The sequence below is a fragment of the Saimiri boliviensis genome, chromosome 16 (assembly GCF_048565385.1).
Source record: "Saimiri boliviensis isolate mSaiBol1 chromosome 16, mSaiBol1.pri, whole genome shotgun sequence".
Classification (NCBI taxonomy): Eukaryota; Metazoa; Chordata; class Mammalia; order Primates; family Cebidae; genus Saimiri; species Saimiri boliviensis.
In genome coordinates, this window is record NC_133464.1 from 41,894,394 (window position 1) to 41,922,356 (window position 27,963).

At 33.2% G+C, this 27,963-nt stretch overlaps 1 protein-coding gene across 1 annotated transcript in view; it reads left to right on the plus strand.

Annotated features, from left to right (window-relative positions):
* Positions 1-27,963, plus strand: part of KLHL1 (kelch like family member 1) — a 402,761-nt gene that overhangs the window by 114,634 nt on the left and 260,164 nt on the right. Inside the window, exon 2 of the mRNA XM_039473260.2 lies at positions 12,024-12,206. Within this exon, the coding sequence (XP_039329194.1) occupies positions 12,024-12,206 (183 nt within the window). The remainder of the gene's footprint in view (positions 1-12,023; positions 12,207-27,963) is intronic.

A 27,963-nucleotide genomic window follows, 5' to 3' on the forward strand; every position in this document is an offset into this window, starting at 1 on the left:
GCATAGAAACTGTCCAAGATTTTATGATTAAAATGCTAAAAGCAACTGAAACAAAACAAAAAATTGGCAAGTGAGATCTAATTAAACTAAGGAGCCTCTGCACAGCAAAAGAAACTATCAACAGAACAGACAGACAAACTACAGAATTAGAGAAAATATTTGCAAATTATACATCTGCCAAAAGGTCAAAAGGTCTAATATCCAGAATCTATAAGGAGCTTAAACAACACATATGCAAAAACAAAAACAAACAACCCCATTAAGAGGTAGGCAAAGACACGAATAGACACTTTTCAAAACAAGACATACTTGCAGCCAATAGTCTTATGAGAAAATGTTCAACATCACTAATTATTAAAGAAATGCTAATCAAAAACTCAGTGAGATATCATCTCAAACCAGTCAGAATGGCTACTAGTAAAAAGTCAAAAAATAACAGATGCTAGCAAGGTTGCAGCGGATGGGGAACGCTTATGCACTGCTTGTGGGGAGTGTGAATTTTTCATTCATTGCAGAAGACAGTGTAGTGATTTCTCAAAGAACTAAAAACTGAACTAGCATTCAACCCAGCAATCTCACTACTGAATATATACCCAAAGGAATATGAATTATTTTACAGTAAAAACACAAATGCATGTGCTTATTGCAGCACTATCCACAATAGCAAAGATGTGGAGTCAACCGAAATGCCTAACAACCGTAGGCTGGATAGAGGCAGTGCGGTACATACACTGCATGGAATACTATGCAAGCATAAAAAAGAATGAGATCATGTACTTGTAGGAATGTGGATGGAACTGTAGCCATTATTTTTAGCAAACTAATGCAGGAACAGAAAACCAAACACCACCACATATTCTTACTTAAAAGTAGGAGCTAAATAATGAGAACACATGGACAGAAACAAGAGAACAACAGACACTGGGACCAACAGACACTGGGTGTAGGGTGGGAGCAAAGAGAGGTTCAGGGAAAAAAAAGCTATTTAGTACTATGCTTAGGACCTGGGTGACAAAATAATCTGTATATGAAACCCCCAAGTCACAAGTTCACCTCTATAACAAACCTGCCCATGTACCCCTGAACCTAAAATAAAAGTTAAAACTATTAAAAAAAAAGAAAATGAAAAAACACAGCCTTTGGACTTGCTTGCAAGCAGCAGTTTATTCTGTATTTAATGTATCTTTTCATAGTAATTGTTCTTTTAGTTCCATTATTCCGGAATTTTTGTACTCAGGATACCTATATTTGTATAAATATCTATATGTATATTACCCATATTATTATAGATATTTATATGTTTCTATTTTTAATCTGTATATTTTGTTCTAAGACTCATTCATATAAATTTCAAAGAGAGTCAAAACAAGTCTTCAGTGTAAGAAATCAGAACAATTGTTATCATTAGGTAAAACAATGGAGAAGAGTTCTTTAGCAGTCATTCTCTCCTTCCTTCATCCATCCTTCTTTAGTTCCACTCTCTCCTTCCCCATTCCCTTTATTCCACCCCCCTTTCTTTTTCACTTCCTTTTTCTTTCCTTTGACCTAGATTAAAGTTATTTAAATGTTTTTATTTTGTGACACTTCACCAGGAAGGCAGAAGGAAAGCTTACTTTTATTGAGTAGCTGAAAATATAAGTAAACCACATTAAGTTCATTTGTAATTTTCAGTATCCATTTTGAAGTTCTACTGAGTTTATCTCTCCGAGGTAATTGCTATGAGAAAATTTTTTTTTATTATTGCATCAGAGAGAATTTATAAAGCAGTACTCATAGTTAAAAGAGTTTCTGCTTTAAAAAGAAAGTAACTAGATTTTTTACTCTATCCTGGTTTATTTGAAGAACAGAAGTAATACCACGGGTTTAATTAGTATTTTTGTTGTAGTCAGAGATAAATTGAGAATGGCAAATTTGAATAGAGCAAATATGGTTTATTTCTAGTGAACATTAAGGTATTTTAAAGGAAGTGGTATTTTAGATGATACATAAGGACTATCTTATAATAATTTCAAATAGTGTACATCTATGTATGTATAAACACATATCTGGTTATTTATGTTCTAAAAAGGGTATGGTTAGTTTATCACAAAGTGTTTACTGTTGGATATCTAATACAAAGATTTCTTGTCTGTTATGAAAAGATCACTATGATCATAATCAGTAAGTTAGAATTTCATCAATTTTGAGCATTAATGCTTACAAATAATAATTATGTCAAAAGTTTAGATTATTAAGCATATAAGTCTCTTAACATCACTTTCATTTCCTATCCCCTCAACACTAAATCATCTCTAAGAGTACAGAATTATGGAAGCAAAATTTTGGTTGGAGAAATCTTCTTCTGAATATACATATTTGGATAACATTACAAATTTCTTACCAAACATCAACGTATCTTATTTTCATAATCGAACATTTTTTGGCAGTACTCCATAAGAATAAAATATGTAGCAGAATATAATTAGCATAATTTTCTAAATTTATGGTAGTTCTATTTTTAAGTAAGAATGATTTAATATCAACCATAGAGTAAGATTATCTTCATGTTTGAAGTTTTTGTTTGTTTTCAGTTGATGCATAATAATTGTACATATTTCTGGGGTACAGTGTGATATTTCCATGCATGTATACAATATGCAATGATACAATAAGGACAGTTAGCATATTCATTACCTCAAACACTTGTCAATTCTTTCTGATGAGAACATGTAAAACCCTCTCTTCCGGCTATTTTGAAATATGCAATAAATTACTGTTAACTATAGTCAGCCTACTGTGCAATAGAACAACAGAAGTTATTCCTTCTGACTTTATCTTTGTATTAATTGATTAATCTGTTCCCATTCTCCCCTTCCCTCTCTTCTCCTCAGCCTCTGGTAACCATTATTCTACTCTTTACTCTTATATGAGACCAACTTCTTTAGATTTGACATGTGAATGAGGACATAATAATATTGGTCCTTCAGTACTTGGCTTATTTTACTTAAAGTAATATCCTCCAGGATCATTCATGTTGCAAATGACAGGATTTCATTCTTTTTCGTTGATTGATAGTATTCCATTGTTTTTGTGCGTGTGTCATATAGATACATCACATTTTTGTTTATCTATTCAGCCTTTGAGGAATACTTAGTCTGATTAGCAATTTTGTCTATTGTGAATACTGCTGTAATAAAATGGGGTTGCTAATATTCATCTCATTTGCCTTTGATATATACCATGTAGTGTAATTGCTGGATCATATGATACTCTGTTTTTTTCTTAAGAGCCTCTATACTGTTGCCTATTAATGGTTCTTCTAATTTACATTCCTACCAACAGCATGTAAGAGTTTCCCTTTCTACATAATTTCACCAGTATTTGTTAAATATATATATATATATTTTTACATTTTGATGACAACCATTCTAAAAGTTATAAAGTGATATTTTATTGTGGTTTTGATTTGCATTTCTCTGATGATTAATAAAGTTAAACATTTTTCATTTTTCTTCGTATATCTATTGGCCATTTTTATGTCTTCTATTGAGAAATGTCTATTCAGTGCTTTTGCCTACTTTAAACTCAGAGTGGTTTTTTGTTTGCTTTTTTTTCTATTGACTTGTTTGAGTTTCTTATATATTCTGAGTGTTATTTCCTTGTCAGGTGCACAGTTTGCAAATACTTTCTACCATACAGTAAGCTGCCTCTTCACTTTTTGATTGTTTCTTTCTTTTTTTTTTTTTTGGCACAGTGTTTTTTTGTTTGTTTGTTTTTGTTTTTGTTGAGATGGAGTCTTACCCAGGCTGGAGCACAGTGGCACAATCTTGGCTCACTGCAACCTCTGTCTCCAAAGTTCAAGCAATTCTCCCTGCCTCAGCCACCCAAGTAGCTAGGAATACAGGCACCTGCCACCAAACCCAGCTAATTTTCGTAATTTTTTAGTAGAGACTGGGTTTTTCCATGTTGCCAAGCTGGTTTTGAACTTCTGACCTCATGGAATCCACTTGCCTTGGCCTCCCAATGTGTTGAGATTACAGGCATTAGCCACAGTGCCTGGCCTGCTCAGAAGTTCTTAGGTTGACGTAGTCCAGAAGTGGCATCATTGGTCTGTGGTTATACTTGAGGTCCCTTGCCTCATGCCAAGGAAATCAAGGACACACATGGAGTAAAGGTAAGACACAGATGGAATAAAGTTAAGAGTGGAGGTTTAATAGGAAAAAGAAAAAGAAAAGAAAATAACTCTCTATCCTGCAAAGATAGAGGAGTGCCCAAGTGGGTCTTCCAGTCCTGTAGTGGAGTGCATGGGTTTTACAGACTAGCTTGAGAAGGTAGTCTCTGATTTACATAGAGCCCAAAGATTAGTTGGACACCTCAAAAAAGCTGGCTGCCCCACCCGAATATTTTGTTATGCAAATAGGTTTTCTATCTGGTGCACTTGTCTGCTCCTTACTGTGTAGGTGGATGACAAGACGGAGCTTCCGTGATGAACATACCTGGCCTCTTTGTTAGCCTTTTCCTATTGTCACAGCTGCCAGTTTTCACCTGCAAACGTCCAGCTTGCTTATCTATGTCTGCAGCTTGATTTTGCAGGCTGCTTTTTGTCAGAAAAAAAAAAAAGATTTGGGGGCTGCTTTTTATTAAAAGAGAAACCTTACCAAGGACATTCTTACCCTCACTTTCTGCCTAAATAATTTCTTTTAAACTCCTGTATTATTTCTGCTTGTCTATTTTTACATACGTTTCCTGGGCTTTGAAGATCTCATCCAAAAAATGAGGTAGTTTCCCCTATATTTTCCTCTAGTAATTTTACAGTTTTAGGACTTACCTTTAAGACTTTACTCTATTTTTAGTCTATTTTAAGGAGTGAATGTTAGGGATGTTGTTTCATTCTTTTGCATTTGAATATCCAGTTTCCCAAGCATCATTTATTGTGGGTTCTTGGCACCTTTTTCAAAAATTAGTTGGCCATAAATGCATGGATTTATTTCTTGGTTCTCTAGTCTGTTCCATTGGTCTATGTATCTATTTTTATGCCTGTACCATGCTGTTTTGGTTAATATTGCTTTGTAGTATAGCTCATTTTATTTATTTATTTTTGAAACAGGGGCTTACTATGTCACCAAGGCTAGAGTGCAGTGATGTGAGTACAGCTCATTGTAGCTTCTAACTCCTGGGCTTAAATGACCCTCCTGCCATAGCCTCCCAAGTAGCAAGGATTCCAGGAGATTACTATTAAGCCCAACCCAGGTTTTCTTGTCTTGTCTTGTCTTGTCTTTTCATTTCCCCTCCCCTCCCCTCCCTTCCCTTCCCCTCCCTTTCCCTCCCCTTCCTTTCCCTCCCCTCCCCTTCCTTCCTCTTCCCTCCCCTCTCCTCCCCTCCCCTCCCCTCTCCTTTCCTTTTTTCTTGATGGGGACTTACATTGTTGCCCAGGCTGGTCTCAAACTCCTGGCTTCAAGAGATCTTCCTGCTTTGACCTCCCAAAGTGCTAGGACGATAGGTGAGAACCATCACCCTGAGCACAGTATATTTTAAAGTCAGCCGGGCGCGGTGGCTCAAGCCTGTAATCCCAGCACTTTGGGAGGCCGAGGCGGGTGGATCACAAGGTCAAGAGATCGAGACCATCCTGGTCAACATGGTGAAACCCCCTCTCTACTAAAAATACAAAAAAAATTAGCTGGGCATGGTGGTGCGTGCCTGTAATCCCAGCTACTCAGGAGGCTGAGGCAGGAGAATTGCCTGAACCCAGGAGGCGGAGGTTGCGGTGAGCCGAGATCGCGCCATTGCACTGCAGCCTGAGTAACAAGAGTGAAACTCGGTCTCAAAAAAAAAAAAAAAGTAAGGTAGTGTGATGCCTCCAGCTTGTTTATTTTTTATTCAAAGTGGCTTTGGATATTTAGGATATTTACCATATAAATTTCATACAAATTTCAAGATTGCTTTTATCATTTATTTGAAAAATGTCATTCATATTTTGATAGTGATTTTATTGAATCTGCAGTGATTTTATCAAATCACTGTAGGTGATATGAGCATTTTAAAAAATATTTGTTATTCTAATCAATGAATGTAGGATACCTTTTCATTTATTAATATCGTCTTCATTTGCTTTTGTCAGTTTTGTATTTTTCATTGCAGAAATCTTGTCCTCTCTGTTTTATCTTTATCTTTAGGGTCTTTAAAATAGATATTTTAAGTGGAATTGCTTTCTTAATTTCTTTTTCAAATAGTTTGCTGTAAAGGTAGAAGAATACTACTGATTTTACATTTTGATCTTATATCTTGCAACTTCACATAAATCATTTATTATTTCTAACACACGAGGTAGAGTCTATAAGGTTTTCTACATATAAAATCATATCATCTGCAAACAGGGAGAATTTAATTTTTCCCTTTTCATTCTCAATATCCTTTCTTCCCTTGCCTAAGATTTCCAGTATGAAAATTGTTATATTATCTTGCTGAATTGACCCATTTATCATCATATAATGGCCATCTTTATATTTTCTTCATTTTTGTCTTAAAGTCTATTTTATCTGATATAACTATTATAGTTGGTTCTGTTCTTTTTTGGCTTCTAGTTTCATAAGTATATCCACTCAGCTAATCCATGTCTTTTAATTGAATAATCCGTTTTCATTAAAGATAATTATTGACAAGGAAGAATTTACTACTGACATCCTGCTCATTGTTCTCTGGTTGTTTGGTAGATTCTTTCTTACTTCGTTTCTCTCTTTCAGTCTTCCTTTGAGGTTAAGAAATTTTATTTAGTAGTATGTTTTGATTTCTTGCTTTTTATTTCTAATATGTCTATTATAGGTTTTTGTTTTATGGTTACCTTAAAGTTTATAAACTATACCTTATAATAACAAATTATTTTAAACTGATAACAGCTAAACTTTCATTGCAAAGTAAAGAAACAACCAAAAAAAAATAAAACTGTATACTTTATTCTCTTCCAACATTTAAAAGTTTGTATATGTCAATATTCACATATTTATATTATCCTTTACTAAAAAAGTTATTCTAGTTATTATTTTAATAGTCTTCTCTTTAAATCATTTTATTCTAATTATATATGGTTTATCATAATTACAGTTTCAAAATCACAATTATGTTCTCATTCTTTTGATATGACGAAAGCTTGTTAGCATTTCCTTAGATGTATTTTTTTCTTTTTGGTCACTTTTTGAACTTTGATTTTTTTTTTTTTTTTGCAAAAATAACTTTATGTCGTTTAAAATAATGTGTGCCTGATATAAAATATGTGAGCATTATTTTAAAAGTTACAAAATAACAAATGTTCAGTTTCCCACTACTCAGAAATATCTTTTAAAATTAGAATAAATATGTCTCTAATGCAAATATAATCTAAAGATATCTACATTGTGTGAAATATACACTAAATTTTCAGGGCTAAAACAAATAGTTAAAATTTTCATTTAAGTAAAAGTTTTCATGTCATTTCATCTTTTACTATATTCAGGTCTTTGCCTAAGAACTGTGTATGTAAGAGTGATTTCTTTATTGATATTATGAAATGTTCTTTAAAATATTTTTCTCAGAACAAAAGCTAACCCTTATCCCTTAGAAAAAAACTGCTTTCACATTTATTTTGCCATAAATGTTCTTCTCTTAGTCACTGATGTAAAAAAAATCTTTGAATCTAGTCAGCCGGAAATCCTTGTTTACAATTAATGTATCTTATTTACTTAAATGATTTAAAGGTATTTTATTTACTATATTTAGTGTAATCTTCAGTATTGTTATAATGCACACAGTTGTACTGCCAGAGAAGTACAAGAATGATGTATTCTGGTTACAGCAGTTATTTTGTCTTGTTTATTTGTTTGTTTCTCATGAGTTCTGGATACTATTTGATATTCAAAATTTAGAATTCATGCCACCAACATTTACTAAATCTAAACATGCCACCAACATTTACTAAATCTAAACATGCCACCAACATTTACTAAATAGTGCCAGGCATCTGTTAGCTTTTGGGGTATACATTCCATTGCTTGTTTATTTAGTGGTAGCTATTCTGAGCGACACATTTGTGTGGTCTGTGAAAAACTAAAACCAAAACAAAAACACAGCAAACTAAAATTAGTATCTGACCAAACCATCTTGTCATAGAAGATTTTTATGCATTTATTCAAAACATAGTTATTGAACTCCTAAAATTTGACATGGCAGAGATGTATTTAAAACATGCTTACAACATGTTATGGTAACCCCAGCCCACAAGTAGTAAGGATTGAGATAAGGCTTTTTCCTCAGTACTACACAATATATTCATGTGTCAAATGCACATGTACCCCCTGAATCTAATTTTTAAAAGTAAAGATAAAAGAATTCACTGAAAAACATAAGGCTTTCTGAAGGTTGTGATATTTAAACTGAATTCTGAAGGAGTAGTTTGCCATGGGAATGTCAATGTGTGGTGAAGGTTTCAGGTAAGGAAATACATGTATGTCGAATACTATAGAGGAAAGTGGTATGACATATTACAGAAATTGGAATTATTTAGTGTCGCTAAAATTAGAGTTTGGTTTGAAGGATCATACAAATTTTAGAAAGCATCAGATCATACAGGAACTTACAACATGTGATAGGGATTTGTGACCAAGAAGCCATTGAAGACTGAGGAACTGGTTGGCTATGGGAAGAAACAATAACATCACAGTTTTATATTTGCACTCACTAGGTCATAAAGTAAAAACATATGAGTAATTGTTTTCTGTTTTTTGTTACTAGTTAGCAATCTAATCTTCAGAAGTAACTCTTTCCTTAAGGAAGTAACTAAGTTATTTCTGTCTGATTCCAATATTGTTTAACAAAGAAATAGGGAAACATGTTTCACTTCAGAATCATTTGGTACAGAGAGAGTAAAGAATATTGATTGAGTCCTGAACTGTTTAGCACAGAAACAATAAAGTATGCCGGTCTCTTCTCTGCAGTTATGACAGGAAATTAAAATATAAGCTAAAAATAGCAACAAGAAAGACACTGTCCTTGTCAGAAGTAGTTCCATTAGATTGGTAGTTCTAGAAATCAAATTGCAATAGATGGAGTCTTTGGAGGGTCAAGAACTGAAGTTAAGACATGAAGTCAATTCTTTCAAGACGTGGGTATGAAAGGAAATAGAATATCATAACTATGGTTTGAGGAGTTCAAGAGATCAAGAAAATTTTATTTGTTTTATTTTTATGTATGTTAAGTTGAAGAAGACTTAAACACGTCTTTAAATTTGATAAGAAGAAGTCATATTGTACTTTTAAAATTGCATTTCTTATAACTTCAAGCTTTACATTGTTGGGCAAAAATAAAGACAAAAGTTAGAGTTTCAGATCATTGTGTTAGGGACTTTTAGATTGGAAAAATACTGTAAAGTTTTTTTTTCAAGCTGATATGCAACATTGGTAAAAAGAGCAAAATAGTCCAATGTCTGGTTTTTATTTAATACCTATAGAAAACGTGGTAAAGACATAATGTAAATTTGCTAAAATGTTAAAGTCTCCTTTGTTAAATTAGTAGATTGGATATGTGATGGCAAGAAGGTTAAATAATACATATTATCTTAAAAATCATAAGAGTTCTGATGTGAAAATTTATTTCAAAATGCTAAGCATAGGGTTGAGGAAAAAGGATCCTACTAAAGTCTTAGATCGTGAAATGATATATGAGAAAATGTATGAGAGAAAATCAAGTGAAACAGTCATAACCATTTATCTGACAGATCAATGACCTTGAAGAGAAGTAATTTGTTCTCAGATATCATATGAAGAGACTTAAAGCATAAGAAGTTTTAGAAAAAAAAATATCTAGGAAAGAGCTGGAACTTAAAATAATTTTTCGAACCCAGTATCTAACTCTCTGTTCTTTTAATTCCATTCTTTCAAATTGTTTTCAAATTTGTCAGAAAAGGTCCAAATCTTTATTATATTTGAGATTGATTATGATAGCTAGATTAGGTAAAAGAAGGCATTGTCTTAACAGTAGTTAACTTTCTGACTCTGAATAACTCTTTTCAAATACTGTGTCCTTCCCCCTCCCCCACCCCCAGCCTTCCACGATCTCACCAAGCTGTTTCCTTCTTTTCTTTTCTATATATTTCAGTTCTATTTATCTCATGCTTTGCTTTAATAGTGCACCCCCCACAACTTGGACAACTAAAGACAAAGTAAATTAAATAATTTTCTTAATAACTTTTCCTAGACTATGAAATCTTAATGAGGTATAAAAAATTCTGCCCAGAATATTTTATTTAACCTGTGGTTAATAGACATTTGTGTAGAGCTTTTATTTCAAACCCTATTTAAACTAATCTGGAACCATTCTTCAGAGATGTTTCTAATATGTTGAATTTTAAACCCTAATCATGCAGTCTGCGTACCAGACCAGAAACATCAGGGTTTCTTTTGGAGGCAGTCTTGGTCTATTTGGCAGCCTACAAATCCTGACTTAATTATCTTTTGTACCTGAGAGTCAATAATATGTTCATTCTAAATCTTAAAATGCACCCTGCAATGCATGTTGTGACTTTTCTATTCAATGTGCTAACATGTGGAAGAATTTTGCTGTTCTTGCTACATGTGCCTGAGCCTGAATTCTTAAAATATATGCTGAGAAGTGGCCATATTCTGGGGTTGTAATTTGCAAACTTGTGAAAGGCAAACATATGGTACAGCAAAATTTGTATTAATTTCAAATATTTAAAGAAGAACTTGTAAAGTCTGAAGAAAATAACCATATTGTGTAGATAAATATTGTAGGTAACAGAGAACACACGTAATTGCAGTGGATTTAGATTTTAGTAAGCTTCTCTGTAGATTGTCTCGGATTTTCAGTGTGCACAAACACATCTTCTGGAAGTAATATCAATTACATATTTTCTTATTCAAAAATAATGTGTTGATTTTTTTATTGTTTGCATTATACTGGTAAGACTCTCCAATTTTTTTTTTTTTTTTTTTTGCATAGCTTTGGTTCTGTGTCTCAAAAGGAAGAGGTTTAATTAAATGTTATATTTTCCACGTAAGTGTATTGTGTGGTTCCATATGATTAAAACATGTTTAAGTCCAATTAGCTTGAATGTCCTTCCTGAGCTGTCACATTTTTGGAAATCCTTGGCCATTATTTCTTCAGATAGCTTTTGTTCCATCATCTCTCCCTTCTATTTTAAAATTACAAAATACTTGAATTACATGAATATTATAATTTTATAATTTTTTTTTCCATTTTTTGTCTCAGTAACTTAGTTTGAGTGTTTTCTATTAATTTATGTTTCATACCATCATTTTTTTCACTTTATCTACTAGTTAATTTTGTCTATCAAAATCTTAAGCTGTTGTTTGCCTTATTTGTTTCTGTTTGATTTTTTCACATGACTTGAAATTATCCAGCTTGTTATCTGTATTAAAAGGTTAATGAAAGTATTTTTACATTGATTAAGTACTAATTGTGATCTGTATATTTGAACATATCTGTAGCACCAGGAGACTGTTTCTGTAGTCTGTTTTTCTTACCGTGTCCAGTTTCCTGACAGACCTACTATCTTTTTTCTTTAATGTCAGGCATTATATATAAAAAATCATTGTCTGGATTGTTTTTAAACCTTTTTTTAAAACAAGATTTTAGATTTTTCCTTGCTTCTCATGTGGACATTTATTGTTATGAATTTTCCTCTCGACACTGCTTTAAATGTGTCCCAGAGATTCTGGTACGTTGTGTCTTCATTCTTGTTGGTTTCGAAGAACATCTTTATTTCTGCCTTCATTTCATTGTTTATCCAGTCAACATTCAAGAGCCAGTTGTTAAAACAAGAAAAAAGAACTTTTCCATTTATTTATTATTTCCTAGAGCAAATCACTTAACTTACAATGGATTAATAATCTTTATTTGTTGAACTTGCATTAAAAATTTAAAAATAAACACAGATATATTAGTTTCCCTAAGAAAATGATAACAACTAGTATATTATTCTAGATAATTGGCTCTTTATAAATCCCTATATTATTTTGCGTGTGTGTGGTTTATAGGCTGTCATCAACTGGCCATTCAATGACACCTCAAAGTGATTTGGACTCCAGTAGCTCTGAAGAATTCTATCAAGCCGTTCATCATGCTGAGCAAACCTTCAGAAAGATGGAAAGTTACTTGAAGCAGCAGCAACTTTGTGATGTTATCCTGATTGTTGGGAACCGAAAGATACCTGCACATAGGTACAGTAGTCTATCTCTACTAGAAACATGCATTCATGTTTAAAAGTGACACACCAGCATACATATATTGCAAAATATTATATTCACAAGTACAGAAATAAGGATTTACATTTTTAAGAGATCTTGTTTTTTTGTTATTTGTTTTATTTATACTTATTTTTTTCTTTTGGTGGAAAAGTTAAAATGCTATTTTAGGTAATATTTTTTTAAAAAATAGAGCAATTATAAAGTGTTCAAAAATAAAACTACTTATAACTAGTGTTGATAACAATGGAAGAAAATGCTATTTTCTAGGATTGTGGGATTCACAATCATACTAATTTTAGGCACACTAGTTTGGGAAGTGGGTCTAATATCCGAAATAAAATATGCTGTTCTGTCAGATTAAAGAAAGATTATCTTGGATATATATTTATATCAACTAATATGTCAAGGTATTTCAGATTGACATTTTTATTTTATATTTATTTAAAATTATTTAAATTGTGTCATATAATATTATTTTAAAGCCATAATACAATTGAAAGCTAATAGCTCTAGGTACTAAAATAATTCCAGAAAAAAATGACCATATTTCTACCATGAGAGAAATATTACAATATGGATGTTAAATTGAAGTCAGTGTTTCGAAATATATGGGGAAGGACATTTGGCATTGAATAACTGCTGTAGGTGATTTAGAGACCAGTCTGTCAGCTAACTATTGAAAGCATTCTGATAATATACTATTGATTTTATTTTTCAAATATGACTACAAAATCGAATTACCATTTGCAAGACAGTTCACAAATAGTCATTATTATTGAGAGAATTATTCAGTGTCATAATACGTGTGGCAAAAACACAAATTATCCTGAGTTAGCACCCAAATAGTATCTAGATAATAATTCTATCATATTCTTCAGAGTAAGAGCTATTATTGAGAGTGTAATTAAATTTACTTTATTTAACTTATAAATCAAATAATTTTGTATGTATTCTTAAAAAGGAGGTGTCAGTCAACTAAAAAAATATTAACACATCAAATGCTCATTATTTTATTTAAAAAGAGTGTTGTTTCCTATAATTTCTACAGTCTTGTGGTCCTCTATTGATCTTAATTCAACATTTTCTTTTTAATTTGGAACATTTTAACCAATCTGTTAAGCAATTATTCTATATTCATAATATTTTACATTGTTTTCTTTCTTACTCTTTATATACATTGCTGTTATTTTCTAAATTATTTAGTTATGCAAATTGTTTGCAATATTCCTATTGGATAAGAAATCAAATTTCTTCTTGGTTTATATTATTCTCAAACCTCTGAGCAATGTGTTACTTTTATAGGCATTATTTTAAACGCATAAACATTTAATAGATTTAGAATATATTAAATACATTGTTATCATCTTTATGTTTCTTAAGTAGGATACAAAAATTAGTTTTTAAAAATCATTATGGCTAACTCAATTCAATAAAGTTTTATATTTTCTTTACATTGTTAAGTGAAAAACTTAGGCACATTACTATTTTAAAGGATTTATTTGAGCAAACATCAACTCATGAATCAGGTAGCATGAGATCACAAGTTGTTCAGAGGCCCACCTAAAGAAGACCAAGGTAAAGTTTTTATAAGACACTTGTGGAAATGAGATAAAGAAAATATTTGATTGGTTAAAGGGAAGCAGTAGCCTAGTTAGAGGCTAGTTGGTGGTTTCTGACTGTTTAAATTACTCTGAGTTGGTTTTTGCTTTGCTAATGTAGAAAATAAAAACCTGGAGATGTCTCAGCCTAATGTCCTACCAATTAATTTTTTAACACTGTAGTTTAGAACTTTCATGCTAAGTATTTAATAAGTAATATACATCTTAGGATTCTAAGTTAAACAAATATGAATAAATATTGTGTGGCACTTAAAAAGAACAAGCACTGTGAATCATTGCAGGTACTTGGTACCACATTATTGATACCTTTTCATGATGAAACAACTGTAATTAATGCAAAATTAGCTCTTGACTTATAATAAATAATCATCTTGTTAGTAATAAAAATAAATACATTAAATACTTTTCTTATATTTTGATTAGTACAACTAAATATTGTCTTTAAGCAAAATGTATATGGTATTGGAATCATCAACACTAAAAACAGTGGAGCTACTAAAATAACTTTAAGTGATATAAAAATAAATTGAAGATTTATAGCTCTTTCAGTAAAAGCATTGCTAGCTAATGTTTATTTAACTGTATTTAAATTTTTACAGCAAGCATGCAATACATTTATGATCAAATGAAAAGTTAAATGAAGAACAAAATGATCATATTTGATGGATAGGAAAATTATTCTACAGACTAAAACGCTTGGAAATTCAAATGTGTTACATTCTGTTTTCATTGTTTGTAAATATTTGACAAAAAATTAGGTATTTCAAGAAAGTATTATTTTAATGTTCTTTACAGTGCACTAGTATGTATATAGTTGAGGCTAAAGTGACAATTGAAATGATGCATTTAGTAGCACTTAAAACACATTAAAGACGTTAAAAAGAAATTGCTTACATAGCAACATATATTAATACTCAGGAGTAGGCAAATAGAATTGCTTCTCTATGTTGATGGGAATTTATTTACATAGATTAATAGAAGAGGAATAGCATTTCTTTCATTTTACTAAATCATCCATCCACCTAAATCTCTCACTCAGTTTGATAGTTTAAAATAGCTCTGTAGCAAGCTCAGAAAACACAATTATTGAGGCTGAAAAACTTTTGTTTTGTTTTCTTGATCACTTGTATATCATTTTAATTCTTTGCTCATGTCTATAACAGAATTTCAGCAGTCCACAAAGCATCTTTCTTTGCACTAATTAAAATGAGCAATTATCAAACGTGCTGTAGCATTGGCCTATGGCCTGTTGGTGATACGAAATGATTATAAAACATAGTGCTTTTCCTTGTAGAGTTTTCAAAATACTTGAGTTAAAGATAAGCCATAAGATAATTCAGGAAATTATTGTAGTTGCAAATAACTGTAAGGTAGTATGGTTCTAATTCCAAGTGCAAGACATGATCAAATAAGGAAATGAATAATATATGAATAGGTTATTATAAATTTTAATTGAGTATTATAAAAGTTTTCAGAGAAATTGAGTGTGAGGTAAGCCTAGTGGAAAAGAAATGGCATGCTATTTTAAGTAAAGATAATAATACGGAAAAAATAGAGAACTAAATAATTTGTTTGCAAAAATTACAAAGATAATTTCTTGGTGAAAATAGAGTTCATATTGGAAATAACTGGGAAATTAAACTGCAAAAATAGGACAAAGATGATTATGATAGACCTTAAGGGCCAGTAGCTAAGTTTTTATTTGAAATAGAATGTTTAATTAGAAGCTAATGTAGGTTCTTGAGGAGGGAAATAACATAAATGTGTCAGTCATGATGATTATGATGATAGTTAACACTCACCGTGTAGATTATGTTCTAGGCCCTGTTTAAAGTGGTTTGCATTTACAAATTCATTTTGTCTTTAAGAAACAGAAAAATCTGAATTTCCCACTTTTCTCTATAATATAGAAAATGGAGGCATGGAAAAAATTTGAAATGTACTCAAGTTATCCACTCAGTAATTGGTGAAATTAGAACTCAAATATATGCAATCTGGGTACAGAAATAATGATTTTAACAACCACAATAGACTGACTATCATAATTTAGAAAGGTAGCTTTGAAATATGGTATGGTTTTAGAAAATGTACAAAAGACAGGCACAGCAGAAACTAATGATCTGAGAAGCTGTTTTGGTTAATCCAGGCATGAAATGAAGACTATATGAACATAAAAGATGAACTGAACAGTATTTTGAATGATGATGTCATAAGCCGAGGCTCCCCCATAATAGAGGCTGAACCTGGTGTTCGCGATTGATTTAAAGATTGACCTCAGAAGAAACAGAAGCAGGAAAGGGCAGAGAAAGGAACAAACCAAGGGCGAAGATTTGCTTCATCTTTATCTTTCTGGAAGCTCTGCATGTGACTTCCTGCAGAATAAGTCACATCCTAAAGCAAGGATTTATCCAGATTCTAGTCACTACTTTAAGATCCAGTCACAGGTTGAGAGTCAGGAGAGGTGGTGGCAGTTGAAGGATGCAGTGTGAGAAGCAGGAACACATAAACTCCCTGGGAATAAGGAGCTCCTGTTAGGCCAAGTCATGTTCTTGGGAAAAACAGGAGCATCTAGGTGCTGTAAGGTACTAACATCACTGACCCTGGAGACATGGGTGTGCCTCTAAAGAGGGCAACAACACATTCAAAGAGAAAGACGGATTTTACATCATATTTGATATACGATATAAAGTAGAAAAAACAGTGATAATTTCATGATTTTGACTTTGGAAGTTCATAAATTCAACTCTGGAAGTACACCAATTAGAAACGGAGAAGTATAAATTTAAAAAATATATCCGTGGGAGAACTTTGAGTTTAAATTAATTTAGGTATAATGAAATGCTACTGGGATATGTGATGAGCAGTGCTACAGGAATTCGAGATAGAGTTAGGTTCAAAACCACTGGCTGGGCATGATGGCTCATGCCTGTAATCCCAGCACTTTGGGAGGCCGAGGCAGGCAGATCACGAGGTCAAGAGATCGAGACCATCCTGGCTAACATGGTGAAAACGCATCCCTACTAAAATACAAAAAATAGCTGGGCATGTTGGTGCGTGCCTATAGTTCCAGCTACTCAGGAGGCTGGGGCAGGAGAATCACTTTAATCTGGAAGGTGAAGGTTGTAGTGAAGCGAGATCCTGCCACTGCACTCCAGCCTGGCAACAAGCAAGATTCTGTTCAAAAAATAAAAATAAATATAAAAAAGGAGACACAGCAAGATTCTATCTCAAAAACAAAACAAAACAAAAAACAAACAAGCAAATAAAAAACACTGTTAAAATAATAATTAAGTCAGTGCTCAACAATGATTCTGAAACAGTGAGTGTCAAGGCAAAATGTAGAGGCCTGAACAAAACTTATGGCAGTGAGAGGGTTAAAGATTAGAGGTAGGAAGAAAAGCCAATGAATCAGAGGTAAGCTGAGATAAGAAGTCTGCACTGTGTTAGCTAAAAAATAGATTTAAAAAAGGAATGGGGGGTTAACAATGTCAAACATCATAATAAATTGAAGTGGAACTTACACAAGTTTAATAGATTTGGAGGGAAATAAATTTGTAGTGACCTCAGTAAGAGATTTTCCAAAGTGTTTGCATGCATATACTTCTTTATGCATGTTTTACTCCTGCTTCTCTAGCATTAACAGAACTAAATATGTACTTACAAAAAGTATTAATTTCTATTATGCATTACATCCCTCTTCTAAAATTTTATTCATAACTTCTCTAAATCTAAATCACCAAATCTGAATGCAGTATCAGCTTTTCTGCACTTTTCTTACTGAGTTAACAGTATTTAGTATATTATAGTTGACAGAGAAGATATTGTGTAATTATTTAAAATTGAATAATACAGGTTACACAATATTTTGCTCTATGGAGATTTGGCCTTGTTGCAAATACAGACATTTTATTATAAGATTATAAGATTAAGCTGATTAACTTTATGTTAATATTTCATATGCATAGGGAAGATATTTATCCTCTAGTTAATTATCATATAATGGTTTGTATCCTATAATGTTTTAATTAGTGCTTTTCATAAAACTGATCATTTGACACTGATTAATTGGTATGTAATAAATATTTAAAGATATCTGTCATAGTCATTTTGTGATACTCTAAGATTATAAAAAGTTGTTTTAGTTACTAACTACCCAAAATAAATGCATAAGGTACTGAGAACTTTAGATATGTCTAACATGCTACCATCCTCAGAATTAATTTTTTAGGTGATACTATTGTTTATTGACTCATTCATTCAATGAGTATTTAATAAATGCCTATTACATATCAGACAGTATTTTACAAATGTAGGATGCTGTTCAATCAATGAATAATACAGACCAAAATCTCTGCCTTCAGAGAGCATACATTTTCATTGTTTAAAATAAACCATATCTCCAAAGGCTGTGCTCTAGGATAATAACAAAGCAAAAAGAAAAGAACAAAAATCAGAAAAAATAAATAGGAAAGAATATTAAGTTTCGTATTGTTTTATAAATTTTTGTTATAATTAAAACAATTCACATTTATTTAGGCAGTTGTTTATTAACCTTGTTTCCACCTTTGATGTATACATTTCTTAATTATTTTTTACAGTTTTTAAAAAAATTATTATACTTTAAGTTCTGGAGTACATTTGCAGATCTTGCAGGATTATTGCCTAGGTATACACATGCCATGGTGGTTTTCTGCCTACATCCCCCAAACACCTACATCAGGCATTTCTTCCAATGTTATCTCTCCCCAAACTCCCCAGCCACTGCTGTTCCTTCCCTAGTCCCCTTCCCCCAACAGATCCCAGTGTGTGATGTTCCCATCCCTGTATCCATGTTTTTAACGTCATTGATCAGCACCCACCTACTAGTGAGAACATGCAGTGTTTGGTTTTCTGTTCTGTGTCAATTTGCTGAGAATAATGGTTTCCAGATTCATTCATGTCCCTACAAAGGATATGAATTCATCTTTTTATGGCTGTATAGTATTCCATGATGTATATGTGCCACATTTTCTTTATCCCAGTCTATCATTGATGGGCATTTGGTTGGTTCCAGGTCTTTGCTATTGTAAACATTGCCACAATGAGCATAGGTGTGCTAGTGTCTTTATAATAGAACGATTTATAATCCTTTGAGTGTATATACAGTAATGGGATTGCTGGGTCAAATGGTATTTCTGTTTCTAGATCCTTGAGGAATTGCCACACTATCTTCCACAATGGTTGAAGTAATTTACATTCCCACCAACAGTGTAATAGTGTTCCTATTTCTCAATGTGGTTTTGATTTGCATTTCTCTAATAACCAGTGATGATGAGCATTTTTTCATATGATTGATGGCTGCATAAATATCTTCTTTTGAAAAGTGTCTGCTCATATTCTTTGCCCACTTTTCAATTGGGTTGCTTGGTTTTTTTCTTGTAAATCTGCTTTAGTTCTTTGTAGATTCGGGATATTAGCTCTTTGTCAGATGGATAGCTTGCAAAAATTTTCTCCCATTCTGTTGGTTGCCAGTTCACTCTGATTCTTTTGCTATGCAGAAGCTCTTAAGTTTAATTAGATCCCATTTGTCTATTTTGGCTTTTGTTGCCATTGCTTTTGGTGTTTTAGTCATGAAGTCGTTGCCTATGCCTTTGTCCTGAATGGTATTGCCTAGGTTTTCTTCTAGCATTTTTATGGTGTTAGGTCTTATGTTTAAATCCGTAACCCATCTGGAGTTAGTTTTGCATAAGGTGAAAGAAAGGAGTTCAGTTTCAGCTTTTGCATGTGGCTGGCCAGTTTTCCCAGCACCATTTATTAAATTGGGAGTCCATTCCCCATTGCTTGTTTTTGTCAGGTTTGTCAAAGATCAGATGGTTGTAGATTTGTGGTGTTACATCTGAGCCTCTCTTCTGTTCCATTGGTCTATATCTCTGTTTTGGTACCAGTACCATGCTGTTTTGGTTACTGTAGACTTGTAGTATAGTTTGAAGTCAGGTAACATGATGCCTCCAGCTTTGTTCTTTTTGCTTAGCATTGTCTTGGCTATGTGGGCTCTTTTTTGGTTATAGATGAAGTTTAAGGTAGTTTTTTCCAGTTCTATGAAGAAGATCAGTGGTAACTTGTTGGGGATAGCATTGAATCTGTAAATTACTTTGGGCAGTATGGCCATTTTCACAATACTGATTCTTCCTAGCCATGAGCATGGAATGTTTTTCCATCTATTTGTGTCCTCTCTTATTTCATTGAGCAGTGGTTTGTAGTTCTCCTTGAAGAGGTCCTTAACATCCTTTGTTGTATTCCTAGATATTTTATTCTCTTCGTGGCAATTGTGAATGGGAATTCACTCATTATTTGGCTCTCTTTAAGTCTGTTATTTGTGTATAGGAATGCCTGTGATTTTTGCACATTGATTTTGTATCCTGAGACTTTGCTGAAGTTGCTTATCATCTTAAGGAGACTTGAGGCTGAACGATTTGGTCTTCTAAATATACAGTCATGTCGTCTGCAAATAGAGACATTTGACTTCCTCTTTTCTTAATTGAATACCCTTTATTTCTTCTTTTTGCCTGATTGCTCTTGCTAGAACTTGCAATACTATGTCGAATAGCAATGGTGAAAGAGATCACCCTTGTCTGGTGCCTGTTTTCAAAGGGAATGCTTTCAGTTTTTCCCCATTCCGTTTTATATTGGCTGTGGGTTTGTCATAAATAGCTGTTATTATTTTGAGATACATTCCATCGATACCTAGTTTATTGAGAGTTTTTAACATAAAGGGCTGTTAAATTTTGTTGAAGGCCTTCTCTGCATCTATTGAGATTATCACGTTGTTTTTGTTTTTGGTTCTGTTTATGTGATGTATTATATTTATATATTTGCCTATGTTGTACCAGCCTTGCATATGTTGTAATGGGATGAAGCCTATTTGATCGTGATGGATAAGCTTTTTGTTGTGCTGGGTTGCATTCAGTTTGCCAGTATTTTATTGAAGATTTTTGCATTGATGTTCATCATGGATATTGGCCTGAAGTTTTCTTTTTCAGTTGTGTCTCTGCCTGGTTTTGGTATTAGGATGATGCTGTTCTCATAAAATGAGTTAGGAAGGAGTCCCTGTTTTTGAATTGTTTGGAATAGTTTCAAAAGGAATGGTACCAGCTCTTCTTTGTGTGTCTGGTAGAATTTGACTGTGAACTTGTATGGAATTGGACTTTATTTTGGTGTATAGGCTATTAATTCCTGCCTCAACTTCAGACCTTGTTATTGGTCTATTCAGGGATTCAACTTCTTCTTGGTTTAGTTTTTGGAGAATGTAAGTGTCCAGGAATTTAACCATTTCTTCTAGATTTATTGGTTTGTGTGCATAGTTGTTTGTAGTAATCTCTGATGGTAGTTTGCATTTCTGTGGAATCCTTGGTGATATCCCCTTTATAATTTTGTATTGCATCTATTTGATTCTTCTCTCTTTTCTTTTTTATTAATCTGACTAGCAGTCTATCTATTTTGTTGATCTTTAAAAAAAAACCAACTCCTGGATTTATTAATTTTTTGAAGGGCTTTTTTGTGTCTCTATCTCCTTCACTTCTTCTCTAGTCTTAGTTATTTCTTGTCTTCTGCTAGCTTTTGAATTTGTTTGATCTTGCTCCTCTAGCTCTTTCAGTTTTGATGATAGGGTGTTTAGCATTAATATTAATAAAATATTTTAAACCATGAATCTTATAAGGCATTTATTAAATGCATAAATTACATAGTTAAGGCATGTATTATAGTCAAAGGAATGTCTTTTGTGTTTAAGTTAAATTTTTCCATGCCCTTCCACTTATATATAAGATAAATTATATAGCAGATAAAACATTAAAATAAATAAATGAAAAAAAATTCTCCTGAATAGAAAATTATGAAAAGTTTTAGATAACTATTTCCTATATTGATCTAACTACCTTTCTTTTCTTTTACAGGGCTTTTAGGAAAGTGTGTTCAAAGTTCTGGTTTTTTACTTACAGATGTAGATGTAAGCATCACTATAATTATTCTGACAAATCCTCAATTGTTTTGAGCACTTCTTTAGTTTCTGCAACAAAAGCTATTCTAGACTGACTTTATGCTTGCCTTGCTCCTTTCTGCAGTCTGTTCTTTTCCTAAGGAGTCTTTGACAGACATGTACACATCCATACATATACATAAACACAAATACAAATGTATATATTTTATGTTTAACACAAATAATTTGTATCAGTACCTTCAATTTCAATCCAATTTCATAGTTTTGATTTTTTAAGCCTCCTCCCTTTCCATACAGGCACACCTTGAAGGTATTGCAGGTTGGATTCTATACTACCAAGATGAAGTGAATATCACAATTAAGCCAGTCATCAAAATGTTTTGTTTCTTAGCAAATATAACAGTTCTGTTTATACAGTACCATAATCTAATAAGTGTATAATAGTGTTACAGCATCATGTATGTATGTGTACATACAGTAATTTTAAAAATACTTTATTGCTAAAAAATACTAACAGTCATCTGAGCCTTCAGGGAATGTTAATCTTTTTGCTAGTGATGGGTTTTAACTATCTGTTGATGCTTGCTGATTGATCAGGGTGGTGGTTGCAGGAGGTTGGGGTATCTGTGGCAATTTTGAAAATAGGATGATAATGAAATACATTGCATTAATTGATTCTCCTTTCACAAAATATTTTTTTTTAGAATGGGATGCTGTTTGATAGCATTCAACCCATAGTAGAACTTCTTTCAAAAATGGAATCAACATTCTTTTCAACCATACTGCAGCTCTGTCCATTGTTTCTGTAATATATATATATATATATATATATATATATATATATATATATATATATTTTTTTTTTTTTTAATTCAGAGTCTTGCTTTGTGGCCCCAGGCTGGAATGCAGTGGTGATATCATGGTTTACTGCAAACTCTACTTCCCAGGTTCAAGTGGTTCTTATGCCTCAGCCACCCAAGTAGCAGGAATTACAGGAAGCACACAGCACCACAGCCATCTAATTTTTGTATTTTTAGGAATGACAGGGATTTGCCATCTTTGCCAGGCTGTTCTTGAACTCCTGGCCTCAAGTGATCCACTAGCCGCCTCTCAAATGAGCCACCATGCCCCGCCAGTTTATGTAATATTCTAAATTCTTTCTTGTCATTTCAATGATGTCACAGAATTTTTGTCCAGAGTAGATATCATCACAAGAATCACCTTTCTTGATCATCCTTAAGAAGCAACTCTTCATCCATTCAAACTTGATCATGAGATTGCAGCAATTCAGTTACATCTTCCGACTCCACTTTTAATTCTAGTTCGTAGGCTAGAGGATACTTCCAGTGAGGTTACTTCCTCCATTGATGTCTTGAACTCTTCAAAGTCATCCATGAGGGTTGGAATCTTCTTTTATTGCAAACTCCTAGTTGATATTTTTACTTTGTCCTATGACTTAGGAATGTACTTAATGATATGTAGGAAAGTAAAAATTTCCAGAAAGTTTTAAACTTACTTTGCCAGATGCCTCAAAGGAATCACTATTTACAGCATCTAGAGACTTATTTTTCAAAGAACTAAAAATAAAACTAACATTCCGTGCAGCAATCTGACTACTGAGTGTCAACCCAAAGGAAAAGCAACCAATATATTGAAAAACCAGTGCTTATACATTTATTGCACCACTACCCACAGTAGCAAATATATGGAAACAACCGAGTTGTTCATCAATGGATGAGTGGATAAATAAAATATGATATATATACATATGGAATACTGTTAAGCCGTAACAAAGAATGAAATACTGTCATTCATGGTCACATAGATGGACTTAGAGGTCATTTTCTTAAGTGAAACAAGCCAGGCACAGAAAGACAAATATGGTATGTCCTCACTAATAAGCAGTTGCTAAAAAACATGTGATTACATGGACATAGAGAGTAGAATAATAGACAATGGCAATCCCAAAGAGTGAGGAGGTGGGAAGGGGAAGGATGTTAAACAATTGGTTAATGAGTGCAATATACATTATTTAGAGCAGGCATCCCCAAACTTTTTACACAGGGGGGCAGTTCACTGTCCCTCAGACCGTTGGAGGGCTGCCACATACTGTGCTCCTCTCACTGACAACCAATGAAAGAGGTGCCCCTTCCTGAAGTGCGGCGGGGGGCCAGATAAATGGCCTCAGGGGGCTGCATGTGGCCCACGGTCCATAGTTTGGGGATGCCTGATTTAGAGGATGGAAACCCTTAAAGGCCTATCTTGATCATTACATGATCTATGCATGTAATAAAATGGCCCATTTACCTAAAAATCTGTACAAATAAAAGGGAAAAGCAAGGAAATGTATTTTTAAATAATATGACTTGAAAGTCAAAACTATTTCTTAATGGACTCCAGAATGGATGTGTTAGCAGGCCTAAAGACAGCATTAACCTCCTTGTACATCTCTGTCAGAGCTCTTGAGTAACCAGGCACATTTTCAATGAGGCAGTAATATTTTGAAAAGATTTCATTTTTTTCTGAGCCGTAAGTCTCAACTGTGGGTTTAAAATACTCAGTAAGCCATCCATTCTGCAAACAGATATGTTGTCATCCAGGCTTTACTGTTCCATTTCTAAAGCACTGACTGAGTAGCCATAGCATAATTATCAAGTGCACTAGAATTTTCAGAATGATACTGAGCATTGGCTTCAACTTCAACTCACCAGGTACATTAGTCCTTAATAGTTAGTCCTTAGAAACTTGAAGGCAGCCATTGATTTCTCTAACTATGAAAATCCTAGATGACATCTTCTTTCTATATATAGTCAACATTCAAAATTTGTTGTTTAGTGTAGCCACTTTCATCAATGGTCATAGAAGCTGCAGCTTCTATTAGGTTGGTACAAAATTAATTGTGGGTTTTGACATTAAAATAATAGCAAAAAACAAAGTAACTTTTGCCCCAACCCACTTGCTGCTTCACTTTGCACTTTTAAGTTATGGAGAAGGCTTCTTTCCTTAACCCTGATAAACTAACTTATGCCAATTTTGTACTTTTCTTCTGCATTTTCCTCACCTTTCTCCTCTCTCACACTTCATGAAACCAAAGAGAAGTAGGGCCTTGCTCCTGATTAGGCTTTGGCTTAAGAAATGTTGTGGCGAGTTTCATCTTCTATCCAGACCACTCATACTTTCTCCAGATCAGAAATCATTCTGTTTTACTTTATATTATTCATGTGTTCACTCATTTCCTTCAAGAACTTTTCCTTTGCATTCTCAACTTAAGTGTTTAGCAAAAGAGGCCTAGCTTTCAGTCTCATTGCACTTTCTACATGTCTCCCTTACTAAGCTTAATCATTACTAGCTTTTGATTTAAAGTGAGAGACATGCAACACTTCCATTCACTTGGACACTTAGAGGCCATTGCAGGGTTATTAATTGGCTAGTTTTAATACTGTGTCTCAGAGAATAGAGAAATCCCTGGAGATGGGGAGAAATGAGGGGGAGGCCTGTTAGTGAAGCAGTCAGAATATGAACAACACCAAGTTTATTGTCTGATATGCGTATAGTTATGACACCCCAAAACAAGGACAATTGTAACATCAAAGATCACTGATCAAAGATTATTGTAACAGATATAACAAAATATTTGAAGTATTGCTAGAATTACTAAAATGTGGCAAAGATACCTGAAGTGAGCATACGCTGTTGGAAAAAAAAAATGGTGCTGATGGAATTGATAGATAATGAGTTGATAGATAATGAGTTGCTGTAAACCATTGATTATTTAAAACAGTGCAATATCTGCAAAGCACAGTAAAGTGAAATGCAATAAAATGAGGTTTAATTGTATTGTAATTCTGTTTTCCATCAGATAAGCCAAATAATTATACTTTAAAGCCATCAAAAGGCTGTGAGTATATCAGTAACAACCAAAACAAAGCAGAGAACAAATAACAACACCTAAGAACTAAAGGCCAGCTCCCTTCTTAGCCTCTACATTTTTGTTGGGGAAGTATGGTATCTGTTAAACAATCAAATCTTACCGTAGATGGAAAAAGCAGGAGATTGTAATCCATGGTTCAAACAAAAATCAGTCAAGAGAAATTTACCAAGAGATGACCCAGGTGTTTAAAGTATTAGGAAAGGGAAAAAAGTAACTGTCATAAATAATTCAAACTATTTGCAGGAAAAGGTAGATAACAATGAATAAAGCAGTTGAGAATATAAAGACATTTGAGAAAATTCAAGTGATTAGAAATTACCTAAAGTAAAACAGCGAGTAAAAGAAAAATGGAGTGTAAAATGAATTAAGATTGAACAGTTTATGTAGCATTCTCAGTTGTTGAACCATGTATGCAATTTGACTCCTAGAAAATGTCAGAGAGAAAAGTGCGTGAAAATATGGTAAATTTTGTAGATAACTTTCAAAATTTGATTTTAAAAAAATCCATCCACTGCTCCAGGAAGCTCAGAAAATAATATTCTGAGTAAATATTAAGTCCCACCTATAGCAAAATAACTAAAACCCTAAGATCAAGAGAAAAATTTAAAAACAAAAATAAAGGACATATCACATCAGAAAAACAATAGTAAGAATGAAAGCTAGTTTTCTATTAAAAATAGGGTGGTCTGGGTGCAGTGACTCATGCCTGTAACCCCAATGCTCTGATAGGCTGAGACAGATGGATTACTAAAGGCCAGGAGCTCAAGACTAGCTGGGCAACATAGCAAGATCCTATCTCTACCAAAAAAAAAAAAAAAAAAAAAAACACTAGCTGGGCGTGGTAGCACATGCTTGTGGCCCTAGCTGCTTGAGACACTGAGACAGAAGAATTGCATGGGCCCAGGAGTTTGAGGCACCAGTGAGCTATGATTGTGTCATTGGACTCCAGCCTTGGTGACAAAGCAAGACCCTATTTTTAAAACAAGTAAACAAACAAACTGACCAAAAAAAAAAAACTACAATAGTAGTGGCTAATTGATAAAGAAATTCTATATTTCAAGTTCCAAAAAAAACTCACCCTAGGATCCTTCTGATGTGTAAATAACTTTTAAAAGATGCTAGACATGCAGCTAAATAAAATTATCTTGAGATAAAGCCGTGTAATATTTTTTGCCAACAGACTCAGAGTACAAGAAATAACAAAAGACATTTCTTCCAATGTTGATACCAGATTACAGTCCACATCAAAACTGAAGAACACCAAAAATGGTGAAAAAGGCGATACATTTAAATACATTTTTGCTATCACATATATGTTCTTCTTTTAGATTCTTGACTGAGCAGAGGAGGTGTTTTATGTTGCGAATTTCTTAAGATATCCGTGAAGGTAGACTATTGGTTAATGTCATCTCCAGACAAATTCAGCAGATGTCGGTACAGGGACCAGATCTGCTCTGCAGCCTGTTTTTGTGTCAACCATAAGCTAAACTTCATTTTTGAATTTTCAACCGATTGAGTTTTTATTCTAAAGAAAAATATGCAACCGAGACTATGTATATAATTCTCAACATGTAAAATGCTTACTTTTTGGAAAACAAAATTCTGGTTCCTGCCACAGAGCAACCACTTTCAACACACACATATGTGTGCATACACACATGTGAAAAACAATGAATGATATGAAATAATTACAATACAAAGATTAATCCAAAGAACAAATAGAGCAAATTAAAAACAAATATAAATTGATACAGTTAAACCCAAATGTAATTTTGTGAACTACATACCTTAGATATTTTAGAACCAATGTTGTGTGGTAGCTTATACATGTACCAGCTACTCAGGAGGCTGAGGCAGGTGGATCGCTTTAAGCCCTGGGGTTCAAGGCTGCAAGGAGCTCTGATCATGTCACTGCACAATATCCTAGACAACAGAATGAGATCCTGTCTCTAAAAAAAAATGTTAAAATTATAAATAAATAAATGTTAGGATCTCAATTAAGTGGAAAACACCTTGGAAAGTTTAAGATGCAGAATTGGATATATGAAGAAATAGAGCACTTGAATAAGCCTTGTGACTTAATAAATAATGGAAGTGATATTAGGAAAGGCTTCTTCAAAAATAGCCAAATGCAGATGGTTTTTCAGGTAATTTCTGGAATATCTTAAAGAAAAAAGTAGTTGCTTTATTCTAAAGGTTATTACA